The sequence below is a fragment of the Carassius auratus genome, chromosome 11 (assembly GCF_003368295.1).
Source record: "Carassius auratus strain Wakin chromosome 11, ASM336829v1, whole genome shotgun sequence".
Lineage (NCBI taxonomy): Eukaryota > Metazoa > Chordata > Actinopteri > Cypriniformes > Cyprinidae > Carassius > Carassius auratus.
Genome location: NC_039253.1, coordinates 2,900,442 through 2,917,751, shown reverse-complemented (window position 1 = coordinate 2,917,751; position 17,310 = coordinate 2,900,442). Strand labels below are relative to the sequence as shown.

General features: G+C 36.8%; 2 protein-coding genes across 3 annotated transcripts; one reads left to right on the top strand and one right to left on the bottom strand.

The window, feature by feature from the left end:
* The first annotated feature begins 2,627 nt into the window (after positions 1-2,627).
* Positions 2,628-6,379, top strand: LOC113110763 (U6 snRNA-associated Sm-like protein LSm4). 2 transcript variants are annotated; one of them, XM_026274936.1, is made up of 6 exons: positions 2,628-2,763; positions 3,604-3,645; positions 3,857-3,955; positions 4,129-4,330; positions 5,907-5,987; positions 6,266-6,379. In XM_026274936.1, exons 1-6 carry the CDS (start codon positions 2,761-2,763, stop codon positions 6,268-6,270), a joined length of 432 nt encoding a protein of 143 aa, XP_026130721.1. In that variant the 5' UTR covers positions 2,628-2,760; the 3' UTR covers positions 6,271-6,379. The 2 variants fall into 2 exon arrangements, with proteins under 2 accessions (XP_026130721.1, XP_026130720.1); XM_026274935.1 differs by having other exon boundaries at positions 5,907-6,379.
* A 754-nt stretch (positions 6,380-7,133) lies between these two features.
* On the bottom strand, positions 7,134-17,046 carry LOC113110762 (ras-related protein Rab-3A-like). The gene is made up of 5 exons (XM_026274934.1): positions 16,949-17,046; positions 12,458-12,685; positions 10,852-10,970; positions 10,522-10,646; positions 7,134-9,500 (listed from the first exon to the last, which is right to left on the bottom strand). The coding sequence occupies exons 2-5, from the start codon at positions 12,683-12,685 to the stop codon at positions 9,310-9,312; spliced, it is 663 nt and encodes a 220-aa protein (XP_026130719.1). The 5' UTR covers positions 16,949-17,046; the 3' UTR covers positions 7,134-9,309.
* Between the last annotated feature and the right edge of the window lie 264 nt (positions 17,047-17,310).

Below are 17,310 nucleotides of genomic sequence, written 5' to 3'. Positions count from 1 at the left end.
CATTTGAGTCAGTTTGGGGATCGCGAATCATTTGAATCAGTTCGGGAGTCCGTAGCGGGTTCGCGAATCATTTGAGTCAGTTTGGGAGTTCAAAGTGGGTTCGCGAATCATTTGAGTCAGTTCGGGAGTTCGGAGCGGGTTCGCGAATCATTTGAGTCAGTTCGGGAGTTCGGAGCGGGATCGCGAATCATTTGAGTCAGTTTGGGGATCGCGAATCATTTGAATCAGTTCGGGAGTCCGTAGCGGGTTCGCGAATCATTTGAGTCAGTTCGGGAGTTCAAAGCGGGTTCGCTAATCATTTGAGTCAGTTTGGGAGTTCGTAGCGGGTTCACGAATCATTTGAGTCAGTTTGGGGTTCGCGAATCATAGCTGCATGGATAGGCATTTTTAACTAATTTAGTAGCTAGTTCTAATTAAGTTTTCCAAGCGTGTTTAGGTGTGATATGTGAACTCGTATTTTTTGTTTTAATTATGTGCCTTTTAACATTATCAAGTATATTCAAAAGCTAAACAAATCATGCCTAAAAAGTGCACGCATCAAGACTAATGTAAAGTTACATGATGAAGTCATACTAGTGTGTGTGTGCCATTTCAGTTTTTCTCCAAAAATCAGCATGATTAAAATGTGATATTAAGTTACTACAAACAATTATTTAATTACAAATACAAAATGTTGCAGAATAATATAATATATGAATGAATAATGAGCCAAAAGGGTTCTTTCTTGTCATTATAGAACCTTTTTAGCATAAAATATGGTTCTATATGGTTCTATATAGAACTCCAATGAACCCTTTTTTCTAAGAGTGTTATGTTGTCATAACGTTCACCTTGTAGATTGAAAATGTTTCTTTTTTTAGATCCCAGGAGCCCAAACTCAGACCCAGAACAATAAAACCCGCAGAAAGGTTGGGAGTTCAAAGGAGGAATCTTTATATTACCAAACTGCAGGGAGAGGAAGAGTAGATATAAGTCATGATCTGCAAATTAACCACAATCTGATGTGATCCGACCAAATCAGAGAAAACCAATGTTGAGCTGCTGCAAGAGCTTTAGAAGCACAGCAGCTGTGGTCAAAGAGTTCTCAGTTTGGGAGTTCGTAGCGGGTTTGCAAATCATTTGAGTCAGTTTGGGGATCGCGAATCATTTGAGTCAATTCGGGAGTTCGTAGCGGGTTCGCGAATCATTTGAGTCAGTTTGGGAGTACGTAGCGGGTTCGCGAATCATTTGAGTAAGTTTGCGGATCGCGAATCATTTCAGTCAGTTTGGGGATCGCGAATCATTTGAATCAGTTCGGGAGTTCGGAGAGGGACTGCGAATCATTTCAGTCAGTTCGGGGATCGCGAATCATTTGAATCAGTTCGAGAGTTCGTAGCTTGATCGCGAATCATTTGAGTCAATTCGGAGTTCGTAGCGGTTTCGCGAATCTTTTGAGTCAGTTTGAGGGATTGCAAATCATTTGAGTCAGTTTGTGATCGCGAATCATTAGAATCAGTTCGGGAGTTCGGATGCGGATTGCGAATCATTTGAATAAGTTCGGGAGTTCGTAGCGGGAACGCCAGTCATTTGAATAAGTCCGGGAGTTCGTAGCGGGTTCGCGAATCATTTGAATCAGTTCGGGAGTTCGGATGCGGATTGCGAATCATTTGAATAAGTTCGGGAGTTCGTAGCGGGAACGCCAGTCATTTGAATAAGTCCGGGAGTTCGTAGCGGGTTCGCGAATCATTTGAGTCAGTTTGGGGATCGCGAATCATTTCAGTCAGTTTGTGATCGCGGATCATTTGAATCAATCGGGAGTTCGGAGCGGGATCGCAAATCATTTGAATAAGTTCGGGAGTTCGAAGCAGGTTCGCAAATCATTTGATTAAGTTTGGGGATTGCTAATCATTTGAGTCAGTTTGGGAGTTCGGAGCAAGTCAGTTCGGGAGTTCAAAACGGGTAAATTCTATTTCAAATGGATTACATACAGATGAGTGACTTCTGGGGCTTTGTTAGACTAGTCAGTTGGAACATTTCTTTTGAAATGTTAATGAAATTAGTTGTTGCCCAAATCCCTAGTAGAAAACCAGTACATTATTTCAGCTGATGAGGTTTTGACAGCCAATCAGAATCCACCACCCTATTATAGACCTTATGCTGTTTTGACAAAGGCCTAATATTATTTTTATGTCACATGCCTCTCTTTCGTTCAGAGTGCAGACGTTTGAAGAACTGGATCAGAGATTCATTCTCACTTTCACTTATTCTCACAAGATTGATGAGATTATTTAAATAAATATCAGTGTATCAAATGTATAAGAATCTATATTCTGGGAATAACCAGTATTAACCCCATTGGAATGAATGGAAATTTATTAAAAACAGTCCAAAATGATGAAACCTACATATTTATTTGTAATGGAAACAATAAGTCCAAACAATTAAATGTTCAGTTTTAGATGAAAAAAAGTGTTTTTTATGTGTTTTATTATTATTATCATTATTATTATTATTATTATTATTATTATTATTATTATTATTATTATTATTATTATTATTATATTTGATTTGGCCAGCAGCGGCCGTGTATGTACATATCACATCACGCTGTGGGGCATTTATTTTGATAACTTCCGCTTTCACCTGGAAGTACAACAGTAGGCGGTTTGAAGACTACGTTGTGTTTCGAAGAAGAGTCCGAAGAAACTTCCGTAATTTAAGAATTTAATCGATTAAATCTTCACTAGGGAGTTAATAAGACTCATCAGCCACTCAGCTGACATGGTAAGCAAAGTCTATAAACTTACAGGCTAAAACTGAAACTCAGATGGTCTGTTGAATAGAGCTAAGCTGTAGCTAAGTGTACCGTTGGCTAACGTTACCTCCTATTAAATACATGGGTAGCTTAGCACAAATCGATACCCGCGAAATGCTACCTGTCAGATTGTACTACCAACATCTTTTTCATGTGGTTTCAGGATGTCCATACCTATCCTTAACCTAAAATTTAAACATACCTTTAAAACAGTGCATTTTTATGTAGATTTTTTGGTTGCACAATCTGATAGGTAACGTTAGCATGTTTCTGTATCGATTTGTGCTGCCTATATAAATAAATAAATAAATAAATACTCAAGCTCTGTACAATTCTCTTATTTAAACGAACGTGTTTTGCACATAGACGTGGAATTTTGCATAAAAAAAACTTGATTTAAAAATAAAACCGGATACAAATCACTACAGAGTCAGAAACACGCGATGCACTTTTTTGGTTTTCATTGTCCAGTGGCAACAAAGTGGACTTTATTGTCAGCCAAACAGAAGCACTTAGCCTCTGGACTTAATATAACACTTGTATTTTAAACAATATTTACTCGCATCACTAAGAAATATTAGAGAATTTAATTACAACAGTTATATTATTAATATACGATTAATTTTAGTCTAATTGCTGTTCTTGTGTTTCTTGAGTGCAATCTTTGTAAGTGTTTTTAAAATCTTTATTCAGTTATCCCGAGTACTCTTCATTCAGAGCACTGAAGAAAGTTTTCATGCACTTATGTCAAATACTGTAAGCGTGACCACCTTTAATGGTTCATTTGATTTCTTCTTCTTCTTTCCTAGCTCCCATTATCTTTACTGAAGACAGCACAGAACCACCCGATGGTGAGTATGAGGCAGATCACATCGCCTGTGCACAGTTAACGGAACAGTTTGGTGAACAGATCTGGAGAAATGTAGCATTGCATCAGTGTCTCATCAATGGATGCTCTGCAGTGAATGGGTGCCGTCAGAATGAGAGTCCAAACAGCTGATAAAAACATCACAATAATCAACAAGTAGAATAACAAATAAGTTAGTCTGATTTTATTTTCAGCTGGTGGAGTTAAAGAATGGTGAAACGTACAACGGCCATCTGGTCAGCTGTGACAACTGGATGAACATCAACTTGAGAGAAGTTATTTGCACTTCACGGGTAAATACAACATCTTTCCACAATATTAAAGGGTTAGTTCACCCAAAAATGAAAATTACCTCATTAATGACTCACCCTCATGTTCTTTGGAACAATTTTGATTGCATAAACATGATTGAGCCATGTCTGTGCTGGAATCTAATGGTTGTAATTCTGCCGGCTCTGATTTGCAGGATGGAGATAAATTTTGGAGGATGCCAGAATGCTATGTCAGAGGAAGCACCATTAAATATTTGCGAATCCCTGATGAAATCATAGATATGGTGAAAGAGGATGTGATGTCGAAGGGACGTGGCCGGGGGGGCATGCAGCAGAACAAGCCACAGGGAAAGGGCAGAGGAGGCGGACCTGGAAGAGGTGGTGGAGCCGGCAGAGGTTAGACACATTTCAGAACCCCTGCTAAATTCTTTAATTTATTCACCCTCAAGTTTTTCTAAACCTGTATTAGTGTTTTTTTTTTTTTTTGTTGAGCACAAAAGAAAACACTTTAAAGGATTTTTGTAACCAAACAACTGACGGTAGCCATTGGCTTGCGTAGTATGGAAGAAAATACCATGGAAGTCAATGGCTACCATCAAGTATTAATCTCACTATTGGAGCGTGGACTCCAGAAAGACATTCCCAACTTGGAAGTTGTAAATCTTGAAGTATGGTCTTTAATATGTCTTTTAAAATATGTTGAACTCTAAAACTGCTGGAAAATCAAAGCTATAAAACTAAACAAGCTGTGTTCCAAATTTGAGGTGGATATCAAAAAGAAAAAAAAGTTTACTTTTAGTAATATTTTGTTTGGGCACATTACCAAACCTTTCCACTAGATGTCTGCCAATCAGTGATCCATATAAGGATGTGAATAAATTTTTTTCATATTTTCACACAATTTCTGAAGTAGACATTCTATTTAGTAGTATTAGCAGTGATGTATTTAAATTCAACATCTAACTATGACATAATCATAATTATGGTTTACCAGTTTTTTACATGATCGAACATTTATATTAATTTCATAATAAAAGTCTGAACAGCACTTAAAGTGTTAGTTCATCCAAAAATGTTATCCTAGGTGAATATGACTTTCTTCTTTCAGACAAATCCAGTCAGAGTTATTAAAACAAATTGAAAAAAAGCTGTTTGATGGCACTCAGCGGGTGTTGCACTGCATCAGTCCAAGAGAAGTATAATAAAAAGTGCATCTATTAAAAAAAAAAAAAAGTGTCTCCACATGACTCTGGGGGTGAACAAAGGCCTGTACCGAATCGATGCGTTTTTGTAAGAAAAATTCCCCTATTCAAAACGTAATAATTGCTATAATCTAGCTTGGCCTCACAGTTGTAAACGGAGCAGTTTCGGGGCAATGACATTTGAGATCAGCGTTGTGCGTGCGCCTCTCAGAAGTGACGCACGCAGAAACACAGCGGAAAGATAAAAACAAAACACTGTTCACTAATTAGAAGTACAAAACAAGGATTTGTAAAGAAGAATGTCAGAGGATTTCAATATAAGCCAAGAGGAGACTGATTTATTTCTTTGCTAAAGTAAAGAAACTTTGCTTCCTTTACTCCTGTTAACAAACGTTGGTTTTGACGAGACTCACCGGCGCATGTGAGACACTTTATTTAATGGATGCACTTTTTATCAAACTTCTCTTGGACTGATGCAGTGCAACATCAAACTGCTTGAAAGACCAATACTTTTTTTTTTTAATAAGTCCGACTGGGTTCGTCTGAAAGAAGATAGTAATATACACCTAGGATGACTTCAAGGGGAGTCATTTATGGCCTAACTTTCATTTTTGGTTGAACTAACCCCTTAAAGTTTTGCTGCATGCTTTTGTAAAAAAATTTATAAACAACTTTTGCTATATAATTTCTTTGAACATATTAAATGTTGCAGTGACTGTTTTTGAAATGCATATACACAGTTTACAGACTTGTTTTCTTTTTCTTTTGAGGTGTCTTTGGTGGCCGTGGCAGAGGCATGACTGGAACTGGCCGTGGACAGCAACAAGACAAAAAGCCTGGAAAGCCACAAGGTGTCAAAAACCAACACTAGATATAAAACACATCATCTCCTCATGTGCTCGTTTGTTTTACTCCCTTTTGACACGAGCACCTTTTCAGGTCTCTTGACATTCACACATTAACATCATAAAGTTTACAGAGTATTTTCTTTAAGAGATTCATTCACAAGCCTCAGTTAGTGTATCAAACTGTACTTAACTTTTTGCACTGAGTTTGTAAAAGCCCTTAATGGAAAAACACGTGAATTTTTTACGGTCTGTCTCATACTTTTTCTCATCTACTTTCTCAGTTTGATCGTCAACCAGAAAGAGTGAACTTAATTTGAAATGGGCGTGCTGAATTTCTTTGAAGATTTTAATTTGGACAAGTTGATGTAAAGATGCTCTTCCATTTTCTCCAAAAAGTTTTTATTTTCTGTTGTCACACATTTTGGTGCATGTTTTCACATTGCTGTTTTAAGTTTTTTTTGTTTTGTTTTTGTGCTTTAAAATGCAACCATGGTGTAACTTGACTTGTGTTTAATGCACTTGTGAATAAATCATTTTTGTTAAATATTTCAGTTGCTTTGAATTTCTCTGTGAGAACTCTTTTACATCTAAAGAAAAAAGTTGCACGTATTGACATTCAGGAAAGTCCAGGGAACTGGAGTCTTTACCCATCTAGAGATCTCCAGAAGTAAAGTCTTGAAAGTAAATTTAGACTATCTTTGGGAAGTCAACATTAAAATGGCTTGCAGAGAGTCATCTCTGCATTATATGGAGAGTTCATTGAAAACTAAAAATTGTCATCCTTTAGTCACCTACAAGTTGTTCCAAAATTGAATGCAATTGCAAAACTGGTTAAGTTCTATGAAAGATCAATTGTTTTATAAACTTTTTTTTTTTTTCCTCTGCTATTTGATATATATTTTAACTGTGGCTCGAACCCAAAGAAGCATAACTTCAGCATTTTTCAGTGGTGTTTTCTTCCATGGACCTTAAGTAGCTGACTGTTAACATTACAACATCTGATTCAGCCTGTATCAGTATAACACTCCATATAATAGTTGTAGAATTTATGAGTATTTAATATGATGTGATATAGGACCTTCCCTCACAACGTTTCCATCCGCGTTAAATTCAATAAGGCGTCTAAAACAAACTCAGAATATCAACAGCCTCAAGTAAACGGCACAAACTTTTATTTGTCATTTTCACAACATACAGTAGACAGTTGATTTGGTAAATTTCACCACTGGACATTTTGTACGTACAGTACTATTAGTGTTTTTTTTTCTTGTACATTACACTCGATTATCAGAAGAAAAAAAAAAACCAATGGAAAGCATGAATAAAAATAATTCTAGATAAAATAAATGTAGGAAATGGAGAACCAACTCTTGATGAACTGATCTGAACCTGGAGGGGCTCACCAAGGTCCTCTATCTACTGTATATTATCAGTTTTTTAGGCCAAAATAGGACCCACCTACAAACAACTCATCCTAGGTCTCACCGATGTAGCAATGGTTCTGCTGACTTCATTATTTTTTTTTTTAAATAAACAATATTCGCCACAAATACAGTCTCGCTTTTGGATTTCAGAAAACCTGCTCCACAGTAGACGTCAGAGTCAGTTTATCTGCCTGCTTTGGTTTGCAACAGCGACTAGGAATTAAACCACTTCTTCAAACAGTCCATCCTACGAAAATGTTCTGTTAACAGAATGATAAATAATCTGCAATGCATGAAAAGGTAATTTCTTCAATATTGCTCTGTAATAAAGTGACACATTCATTCACAAGCAGGCATACACAACAGCAGGTAAAGAACATCCTTTAAATCCTCTTTTAATATATATGTTTTGTTAATATCACCTAGATTTTTTTTAAAAGCCCATACTCGATACAACACAGTCCACACATAAAACCAAAGACTCAAATGTAATTTACAGTAATGTTTTCACTAAAGGAAGACAGAATAGCAAAGGAAAGATGCAGGAATAATCAGGGAGGATCTTGCACATGTAAACATTAATACTTTTTTTTTTTTTTTTTTTGCAAACTGATTTTTGCATTATAGTTGCAGGCCTAATAGCCACGTAAAATATTTCACAGGACACGCCAGTCCAAAAAGTCATCATAGGAAATGCCAGTCAAAATCTCAGTAACTTCAGCTAATTTTTGAGAGCGTATAAGAGTATCGTTGATTGTACGTATTTCGAGCTTATAGCTCTGCTGCTATAATGAAATAAGCAACAGCATGGCCACAAATCAAACTCGGATTTTGACTAGAAATACACTTGACTAGACCTAACGAAGCATTGAGAAAGGAATGCTACCACTATTTGCCTAAATGGCTTTATTTCCTTCCATGCAAATTTACATTAAGGAATGTTTGTGTATGATATCTGGCTTCCAGTCCCAGGACTGAAATGACATGAGGCAAGGCAGTGAACAAGATACAATGTCACAGATACAAATAAGCAAGAAACGTTTGTGACGAGCACTGCAAAGAATTACCATGAAAACATCTTCCTGTATATTTGTCAGAATTTCAAAAAAATAACAAACGTTTTAGATATATATTTCTAACTGTATCATTTAAATACTGTATTTATTATGTACACTTTTTGGAATAAATATACAGAAAACTCTGTCCGTTTCACTTTTTTATATTTGTTCATTAATAATTTAACGATATTGAAGAGTAGAAGAAGAAAAAATGTTAAAATATGAAGTAAAATGAAGGCATCGCAAACGTATTCCAGATGCCCGATTCAGAAAATTCTAAAATTTAAATTTTGGCCTAATTATAAAGTCTTTAAAACATAATCTGGGCTTAATCATAACTTCAGGCCTAATTAAACCCTTAAAGGGATAGTTCACCTAAATATGAGAATTGTGTCATTATTAATGCTTCCTCAAGTTGTTCCAAGCCCTTATGAGTTTCTTTTGTCAGATGAACACAAATGAAAACATTTGAAAGAATGTTGGTCACCAAACAGTTTTTTTTTTTCCCCCAAATGTCCTGTGTGTTCAATCCTCATACAGGTTTGGAACAAGATGAGGGTGAGCAAATAATTAAATAATTTTTTTTTCATTTTTAGGTTAACTTCCCTTTAAAAGAGCGCTAAGGCTTTCCATTTAAAACAGAATGGACTGCATGTTGAATTACATCATTAAATTTGAGATGTCAAAATGATTTGGAGAGGAGGAGGAGGGGCTAGAGGGTGTGGCCAGAGACAGCAGTATGGGAACTGAGTGTTTTGTGTTCCTTGTTTTGTTTTTTCAAGAACCTAAACGGGTGGTTTTTGTGTGTCGGTGCGAGGCAGTGCAGATAGAGCCGTGAGATTTTCAGCAGGCGCAGTCCTGGTGCGGAGCGGTGGGCTGCTCCGTGAGCTGCGGCCCCTGTTTGGCTCCCGTCACTGCAGGATCGCCGGCATCCAGGCTCTCTGACATCTTCTCGCAAATGATGTCAACCAGTCGCTCGAAGGTTTGCTTAACATTAATGTTGTCCTTGGCACTGGCCTCAAAAAACTCAAAGCCTGAAGATAAAAGAAGAATCCAAGACTCTAAAACCCAGTGAAATTCCTCACTTTTATCATTTCAAAAAGAAAACTTTTCCAGACTTAAACTGCTTTGGAAAAATGTTCAGCCCCTATTTCAAATCTTTTATCCACCTTTCAAAATGAATGTCACTATGCTATTATGTTATTAACATGTAATCATTTAGCAGACACTTTTATCCGAAGCAACTTACAAATGAGGACGATAGAAGCATTCAAAGAAACAGAAGAGCAACAAAATATATATATGGGTGTTGTGACAAGTCCTGCTTAGTCTTACACAATACATGTAGAAAGGTGTTTTATTTTTTATATAATTTTTTATTTTTAGCCCATAAATTCTCTGAATAAATATTCATTTTCTCATGCACATAGCAGATTCAATCTCGCATGTTCATCATATGCATTTATTTTCTTGAAGCTATATCATGATGAGAAGAAACTTAAAACACTTTAAATTTAACACTTTTATATTGTCTTTTGATAATGTAATCGTGGTTTGTTGTTGCATGATCACTAAACACCAAAGTACAGTCTGATTTAAATGGTTGTGCTTGAGCTAAGAGATTTGCTTATGATAAGACTGCGTTATGATAATATGCATTTTTATTTTATTTATTCATGTTAAAACTATCAGTAAAAATTTGACTTCATGATCCAAATGGCATACAAAACACTGCTTATACGGTGCATTATTATTATTATTATTATTTTTTTTTTTTAGAATAAGGCCAATAGTCCAGAAACACAAATAGTTTTCCATACTCGTTTTCTTCTTTCCATACTTATCCAGAACTATAGAAATGACTAAAGTCAAACTTTTCCATAAGGTGTAAGAAAAAGTTCTAGGACTTTTCGGAATATGAAAAACATGACATATATTTTGGAAAATAGGGTATATATCAGCAAATGGATACTTCCTTATATATGAGGCTCATATCTGAAAGTATATTTGAAACTATTGTTGTGAATATCCAACTATATTGTAAACATGACTTACCGAGATGCTCGGAGAGCTGTCGTCCCCTCTCAGAAGCCACCACCCTCTCATCGTCCATGTCACACTTGTTGCCCACTAGCAGCACCTGGGCATTATCCCACGAGTACGTCTTAATCTGTGTGGACCTGCCAGAGACAGTCACATTTGTTCAAACGTTTGCTTGTTAAACTTTCCTCCAGGGCTGAACTTTATTATCACAATGTTTTTCTTCCACATCACAATATTAATGTACCATTAATGGGAAAGAAAATGCTTTTCACATGTTTGTTAGAACTTGATAATAAATGATTGTTGGTAATTGTTCAGAACATGCATGTTTAGTTAACTCACCAGTCCTGCACTGCGGCAAAAGACTCCTCGTTGGTGATGTCGTACATGAGGATGAAGCCCATTGCTCCGCGGTAGTAGGCCGTGGTGATGGTCCTGTAGCGTTCCTGTCCTGCTGTGTCCTGTGAAGGAACAAACCAGTAATGCACAAGATGAAATGGGAACAAATGCAAGAGTAATCTTTTACAAAATACAGTAAATGTTAAATATGTTCAATATATTTAAGATGTAATTTATTCATTTATCTGTGATGCAAAGCTGAATTTTCTGAATAATTACTCCAGTCTTTATGGTCATGCTGATTTGATACTCATTTATCAGCATTTATTATTAATTATTTAAAATAATTCTTATCTATGTTGAAAAATAGCATTTATCTGAAACAGAATCTTTTGTAATTCCGATTTCTTTTACTTTTACACTTCATCAATTGAATGCAGCTTTGTTGAATGTCTGTTTTTACATCAAACCTTTGAATGGTAGTCGATCACAGTTTACACAATGAAATTAAACAGCACAACTGTTTTCAGCATTCATAATAATAAGACGTGTCTTGAGGGCCAAATCAGCATATTAGAATTATTTCTGAAGGATCACGTGATACTGAAGACTGGAGTGTTATAGTAGAAGACTGAAAATTCAGCTTTGCATCACAGGAATAAATTATATAGTAAAATATATTAAATAGACGGTGCTTTAAAGTTGTTTTTACAGATTTTTGATCAAATAGCTGCAGCCCCATCAGTGACTTAAAACCTAAAAAACTAAAACTGTGGGGAAAACTGAAAAAAACAGCATAATGTCGACTTTATAAGTTGTACTAAACCCTTGAATATTCCTTCATTGACCCTGTGCACTTCTTTTCTCTCATAAGCAGGAAAAAAGGATCTGAACGTGGTTTCTGCTTTTTCATCTGGCTCCTCCTATCAAGAAACCTGAGAGCAAGTCTAACAATGAGCATCTACTATTAAAGAACTGATGTCTGCATCACTGCACCAGAGAAATGAGCCTGTTAATCATATGAACACTCTCCATTCAGCCATTACAGGCTCGACTTCTGCAGAAGGCCAAACAAGCACATAGAGACAGACAACAAACTACAGCTTTTTAAAAGAGGAGGAAGAAATTCAATCATCTTTATTTCACAAATCCTGCAAGAACACAGAAAGTTTCTGGTTTTCTAAATAAAGCATTTTTCTAAGAAATCTTATACCATTACATGTGCAAGCTCTTTATCATGCTTTACTTTGTTATATATATTTATATATATACACACACATATACAATTGTAATTATTTTCAGCAATTGTACACATTAAACTCAGCAGATGGCGCCTGTCCATTAAGCCAAAACTCTGATTCTGAAGTCTTAAATGAGACAGTCTATATTAATAATCAATATCAGTGACTTAAACACCAGTATAGTCATTCTCACTGAATCACCTATCCTGGACCTTCCAGTAAGAAAATAGACATGCAATAAGCTCCAAAAATTCAAGCAAAAGTAAATTCCAAAAAATGAAACAAACATCTTTAACTTCTTCTAGTCTTCATTAAACAATGACCAAAACAAGGCCTTAAACTGGCACAGATGTGCTCCGTGCCCTCACCCAGATCTGCAGCTTTATCCTCTTGTCGTTTCTGTAGATGGTCTTCACCTTGAAGTCGATGCCCACCGTGCTCACAAATGCTGGCGTGAAGGAGTCGTCTGCATAACGAAACAGAAAGCTGGTCTTTCCTACGCTGCTGTTCCCGATGATCAGGATTTTGAACATGTAATCAAAGTTCTGGTCGGAAGACTCCTTTTGTCCATAACGGTTATCTGTAGCTGAAGCCATCTGGAGGATGCAGAAAAAAAGACATGTTTGCTTAATAACGTCTTGGGGCATTCAGGCCACGTAGCGGTATCGGTTTATAGCCATTAACACAGATGTTATGTTCCCAAATGTACCATAAACACAGTCAAAAATAACAAACTCTGAGAGCTAAGAGTAAAATGCATATTATTTAGCATGTACTCTTGCACTGTGAAGCACCAAAATTTAGTTTCTTTCTAAGATACACTCTCAATCTTCTAGTCCAATCAAAAGTGGTCAAAAAAAAAAAGTGTCAGACTTCATGTCCCAGTAAAAGGCTGTCAAAGTTAATGAGATAATGCTTTAACACAGTCTAATTTAATTTGAAAAACGGTGCCATTAAGGCATGTTTTTTTTGACTGGATAAATCAGCTGTAGCTCATGCCAGGGTTGCCGTATGATGCATGCAGCTGCTGTGAATAGTTCTTTCCTAAATAGCTGCCTATGTAGTAAGCAAGGAAGGTAACTAGGCTTTGGAACACAGCGACTGTGATTTAGTAAGCTACATTTAAGAGCTTGCTGAGGATGGCACACCAAGCAAAAGCGCTATACTTCAAAATGACTGTTTATTTGGATTGACTTTGGCTGAGTAAATCTTCGCCCATTTCTCTATCTGTCATTCATCCCTTGAGACCTGTGACCAAACAGCAGCAGTAGAGTCGCCAAGAAATCAGTCAGCCAAGAAACTCGGAACAAAACGAAACGTCTGAGCGGCTGCCAGGCCACGGTATTAATCTGACATGTTCTTTTGGTGTCGGATCAATATTTGGCACAGGACCTTCTGAATACAAATAGTTTTTAACGCCTCCATCAGAATGTGACAAGTGACTCAAAGTCAACTTCCTGTTGGGCGGAGCCTATGAGATGCAGTGCGAAAGTTGTTCAGCTCAATGAGATCTATATGTGTACTGAGTTTCTTATGAATACCTTCAAGTATGTGTGAGATATACATCATGATTTCTGACTGTGTTCCAGGGGGCACTGTAGAGCCCCTGTGCCACGCCTGGGTCCCAGCATCTGCAGCGTCCTAATGGCCACAGATTCCTACGTGTGCGGCAATTTTCAAGTGTTTTTGAGTATGTTAAGGCCCCCCAAAACCACCAGCAGATTAAAAAAAAAATCCATAAAAAAAAAAGCCATAAGGGATCAATAGGGCCCTGCCCTGCAAAAACGTGCTAATTAATATTTTTGGTCTTAAATGCATTCATTTTAGTCACAGTCTGGAGCCCTGCTGGAACATATATGGAGGAAAAGCATGCTATTATACTATTTCTGCAGTATCCATAACACTAAGCCTGCATATTTTTGAATGCACAGAAATACTTGTATGACCTATATTTACCAACATGTGCAGTACTCAATGAAACAATGTGTAACTTGTATCCCATAATACAATGCACTCAACTTGACTTATAATTTTCAGTGTCATTAACCACAGATAATATTAGATTACATTTTATGCCTTCAACCTTGATTCATTATTTTATCAGACCGCAAAAGACAAATACTACCATTCAAACTCTGCACTTTTTTTCATGTGTTTGAATTCAGTGTTTTATGCTTAAAAAAAGCTAAATTTATTTGATCAGAAATATACCAAAAAAATATATACATATTTATTAGGCCTGGGGCATCATCTATTGCCGATGGATGATACACATCGCCATGTTGAGCCTGCATCATGATGTTTCAATTTGTAGACATTGCCCAAACCTTATATTTATACATTTTAAAATAAATGTATTCCTCTGATTGCTGTGCTGATCAGTATTTTAGTGGAAACAATTATTGTTTTTTTTGCCAGGATTTTGGGATAAATAGATCAAGTCAAAAGAACATCTTTTATTTGAAATAGAAATCCATTCTAACATTATAAATGTCTTTTCTGTCACCTTTAATCAATTCAATGCATCCTCGAATAATTACACACACACACACACACACACACACACACACACACTCACACACACACACACACACACACTTTTTATGTATATTTGTTTATACTTGTTGAATTGAAATATCTTATATTGATGTTGTATTCTTAATTGTTTTCTGCTTATGAAGCACTTTAAGTTGCATTCCATGCATGAAAAGTGCTATACAAAAAAATTATTTTTATTATAGTATATATACTGTACTATAATAGGCCTATATCATAAAATACAGATAACACTTTATCAGATAATGCCTTCTGTTTTTTTTAAATACAGTATATTTAAAAAACACTACCATCCCATTCACAACATACAGTAGCCTCCCTCTAACTCAAACACAAAAACACATATAAAAGAGACAATATAACATAAATCTTATATACAATATAAAAGAGAAAGAGATTCAAAGCTGACATTTCATCTTAAACATTCCTGTCCATCACAGCATGACAGACTTCTATCACACGAGTCTGTATTCACACTTCTATAGGGAGTCTGTTCACACTACCATATGCTTGCTATTTTTACTCTATTTAGCATGCATCCTGTGCACAGTACACAACAGAACTGAACAGACTCTTCAAAACTGTGTCCCACAATGCAATGTGCTTGACTTTATATTTCTAGAGTGTAACAACTGCAAAGCCAGTTGTGATATTTAACATGCCTTCAATCATAATCTTGATTGACCACTTAATTCTATGAAATATGAAAATTCCTTCAGTTCTGTAAAACACAAAAGGAAAATTTCTGAAGAACATGGAGGTTGTTCAGTTCCATGCAATCACAATAAAACTTAAAGTGATCCACAGAATAACATGCATATAAGTTTGTATAAACTGGAGGCCACATATTCAACACAGTATTCAATAAACAGACATTTGGATTCTAGCAAAAGGCTCATTGGCATCATGATCTTTAGATAGAAAGAGCTCACAGATGTTTGAAAAGAAAACAATATTCCTGTTCTAACTTGTATTAGAGATTCAGACACGTTTAATTATTCCCTTCAACTATGGCCTGGTTCTATATGTGTTCATCACAATCAAAGCGTCTTCCACCAGACGCGGCACAAATTCAACAAAAAGCCTTCTCCTCAGGAGACCCTGGAAGCTGATCTGTGATTCAGCACACCGCGTCTGGTGTGTCGGAAAGATTCGCAGAGCACCAAAGCATCCTAAAGTCAGCATCTCTCCTGATAACACAGTGCTCCAGCAGACTAAAAATAGAGGTTAACTTTTAGAGCAGCTGCTCTTTCAGCCTAACAAAAACAGACTGTCGGACCACCTCGGGGAGGGGGGCAGAGAGCACATCTTTATGGCTAACTATTGTTGTAAAATAGCCAGTTTCAACAGCAATCACACTCTGCTCCAGTGAGCGCCTTTCTTCTTCCTTTAGACTCAAATCTTCAATAATGCAAAAGTCCGGGTAATCAAGACCTACAGCACTGGACACTGTGTGGTTAGAGAGCTGCGCTGTTCAAGAACCATCAAGCTGATTTGCTTCAAAATACCAGTAAGATAACCCAGATCAAAGAAAATGCCTTAAACCAGTCTGAGATGGTTTGTTGGTTTAAGCAGGTCTAGCTGGTCTCAAAGCCTGGCCAAGCTGGAAAGTGATCAAAACCACTTTGAAATCAGCCAAAGGATCAGCTTGGAAGACGATCAAGCCTTTATAAAGCGTTTATAAACGACGCAACCAATATATACAGTGGCAAACGTGAGAAAATGGTCCGAATCATCCAGGACATAATAACTATAACAGCAGTTTTGCTGAATGTTGGAGTAAAATATCTCAGACTAGTGCAAACAAAACGCATGTGCAAATATGGTTCTGTTATGAGACCTAGCCAATACAATGTTATACTAGCATATTATATGTAAAATTCAAATAAAATTATAATCAGTAAAAGAGCAGAGCATCCTTACATAATAGGAAACTGCACATGCACCGCTGCTGCTGCGGAGGATATTTTCACCTGATTCACCATCTTCTGAGACGAGGCTAAAGAACACAACGATTCTGTATTCTCATTTAGATTTACAAAACGAAGAGGCAAACTATCTTTCGAATCAGTGCAATGTACCTAACGCTAAGGATTCAAAGGCTATGTGCGAGACGTGTGTTTCATGGCGAGTATAAATAGAAGCATAGGATGCGCGATGATGTCCATGTCAAATGAAGGTTATTCTTCTTATATTCCGCTCATATTTCGCCGCTTTCCCAGCGGAAAACACACACATGCGATAGGGATTGCAAATGATTTAGCCTGAAATATTTCAAACGCGTATTACTGCTGTTGACTTACCGTAAAAGCCGTTTTAAGCGTCACTTACGCCAATACTGCGCCTCTTCCAACACCTGCAGACACTTTGACGTCACTTGAAAGACGTGTGACGCTAAGAGGGGGCGGGGTCATGGTTTTGATTGACGGCTCGCAGAACTAACGCTAACAATGCAGTCCCTCCCAGAGGACGTGCAATATTAAATACTCATTCATTATTTAGGAGCGTGGCTTCGGTCTCTCCATAATTAATCAAAATGGTCGCAGAAAATGAGCAACTAAAACAAGGATATGTTTACATTAACGGCGCAGGTCAGTGTCCTTTTCGCCACACTGATATGTAACCAATGTTTGACTTTTTTTTTGTTGGTCATGTTTCTTATAAC

Excerpts from the sequence above, each read along its gene's own strand:
- LOC113110763 (XM_026274935.1), top strand. Across the intron at positions 3,646-3,856 it reads CAGCACAGAACCACCCGATG|CTGGTGGAGTTAAAGAATGG; the intron begins GTGAGTATGAGG and ends TTTTATTTTCAG. Across the intron at positions 4,331-5,906 it reads AGGTGGTGGAGCCGGCAGAG|GTGTCTTTGGTGGCCGTGGC; the intron begins GTTAGACACATT and ends TTTTCTTTTGAG.
- LOC113110762 (XM_026274934.1), bottom strand. The coding sequence starts at position 12,685 with ATGGCTTCAGCTACAGATAACCGTTATGGACAAAAGGAGTCTTCCGAC. Across the intron at positions 10,647-10,851 it reads TTTGCCGCAGTGCAGGACTG|GTCCACACAGATTAAGACGT; the intron begins GTGAGTTAACTA and ends TGTCTCTGGCAG. Across the intron at positions 9,501-10,521 it reads ACAGCTCTCCGAGCATCTCG|GCTTTGAGTTTTTTGAGGCC; the intron begins GTAAGTCATGTT and ends TTTTATCTTCAG.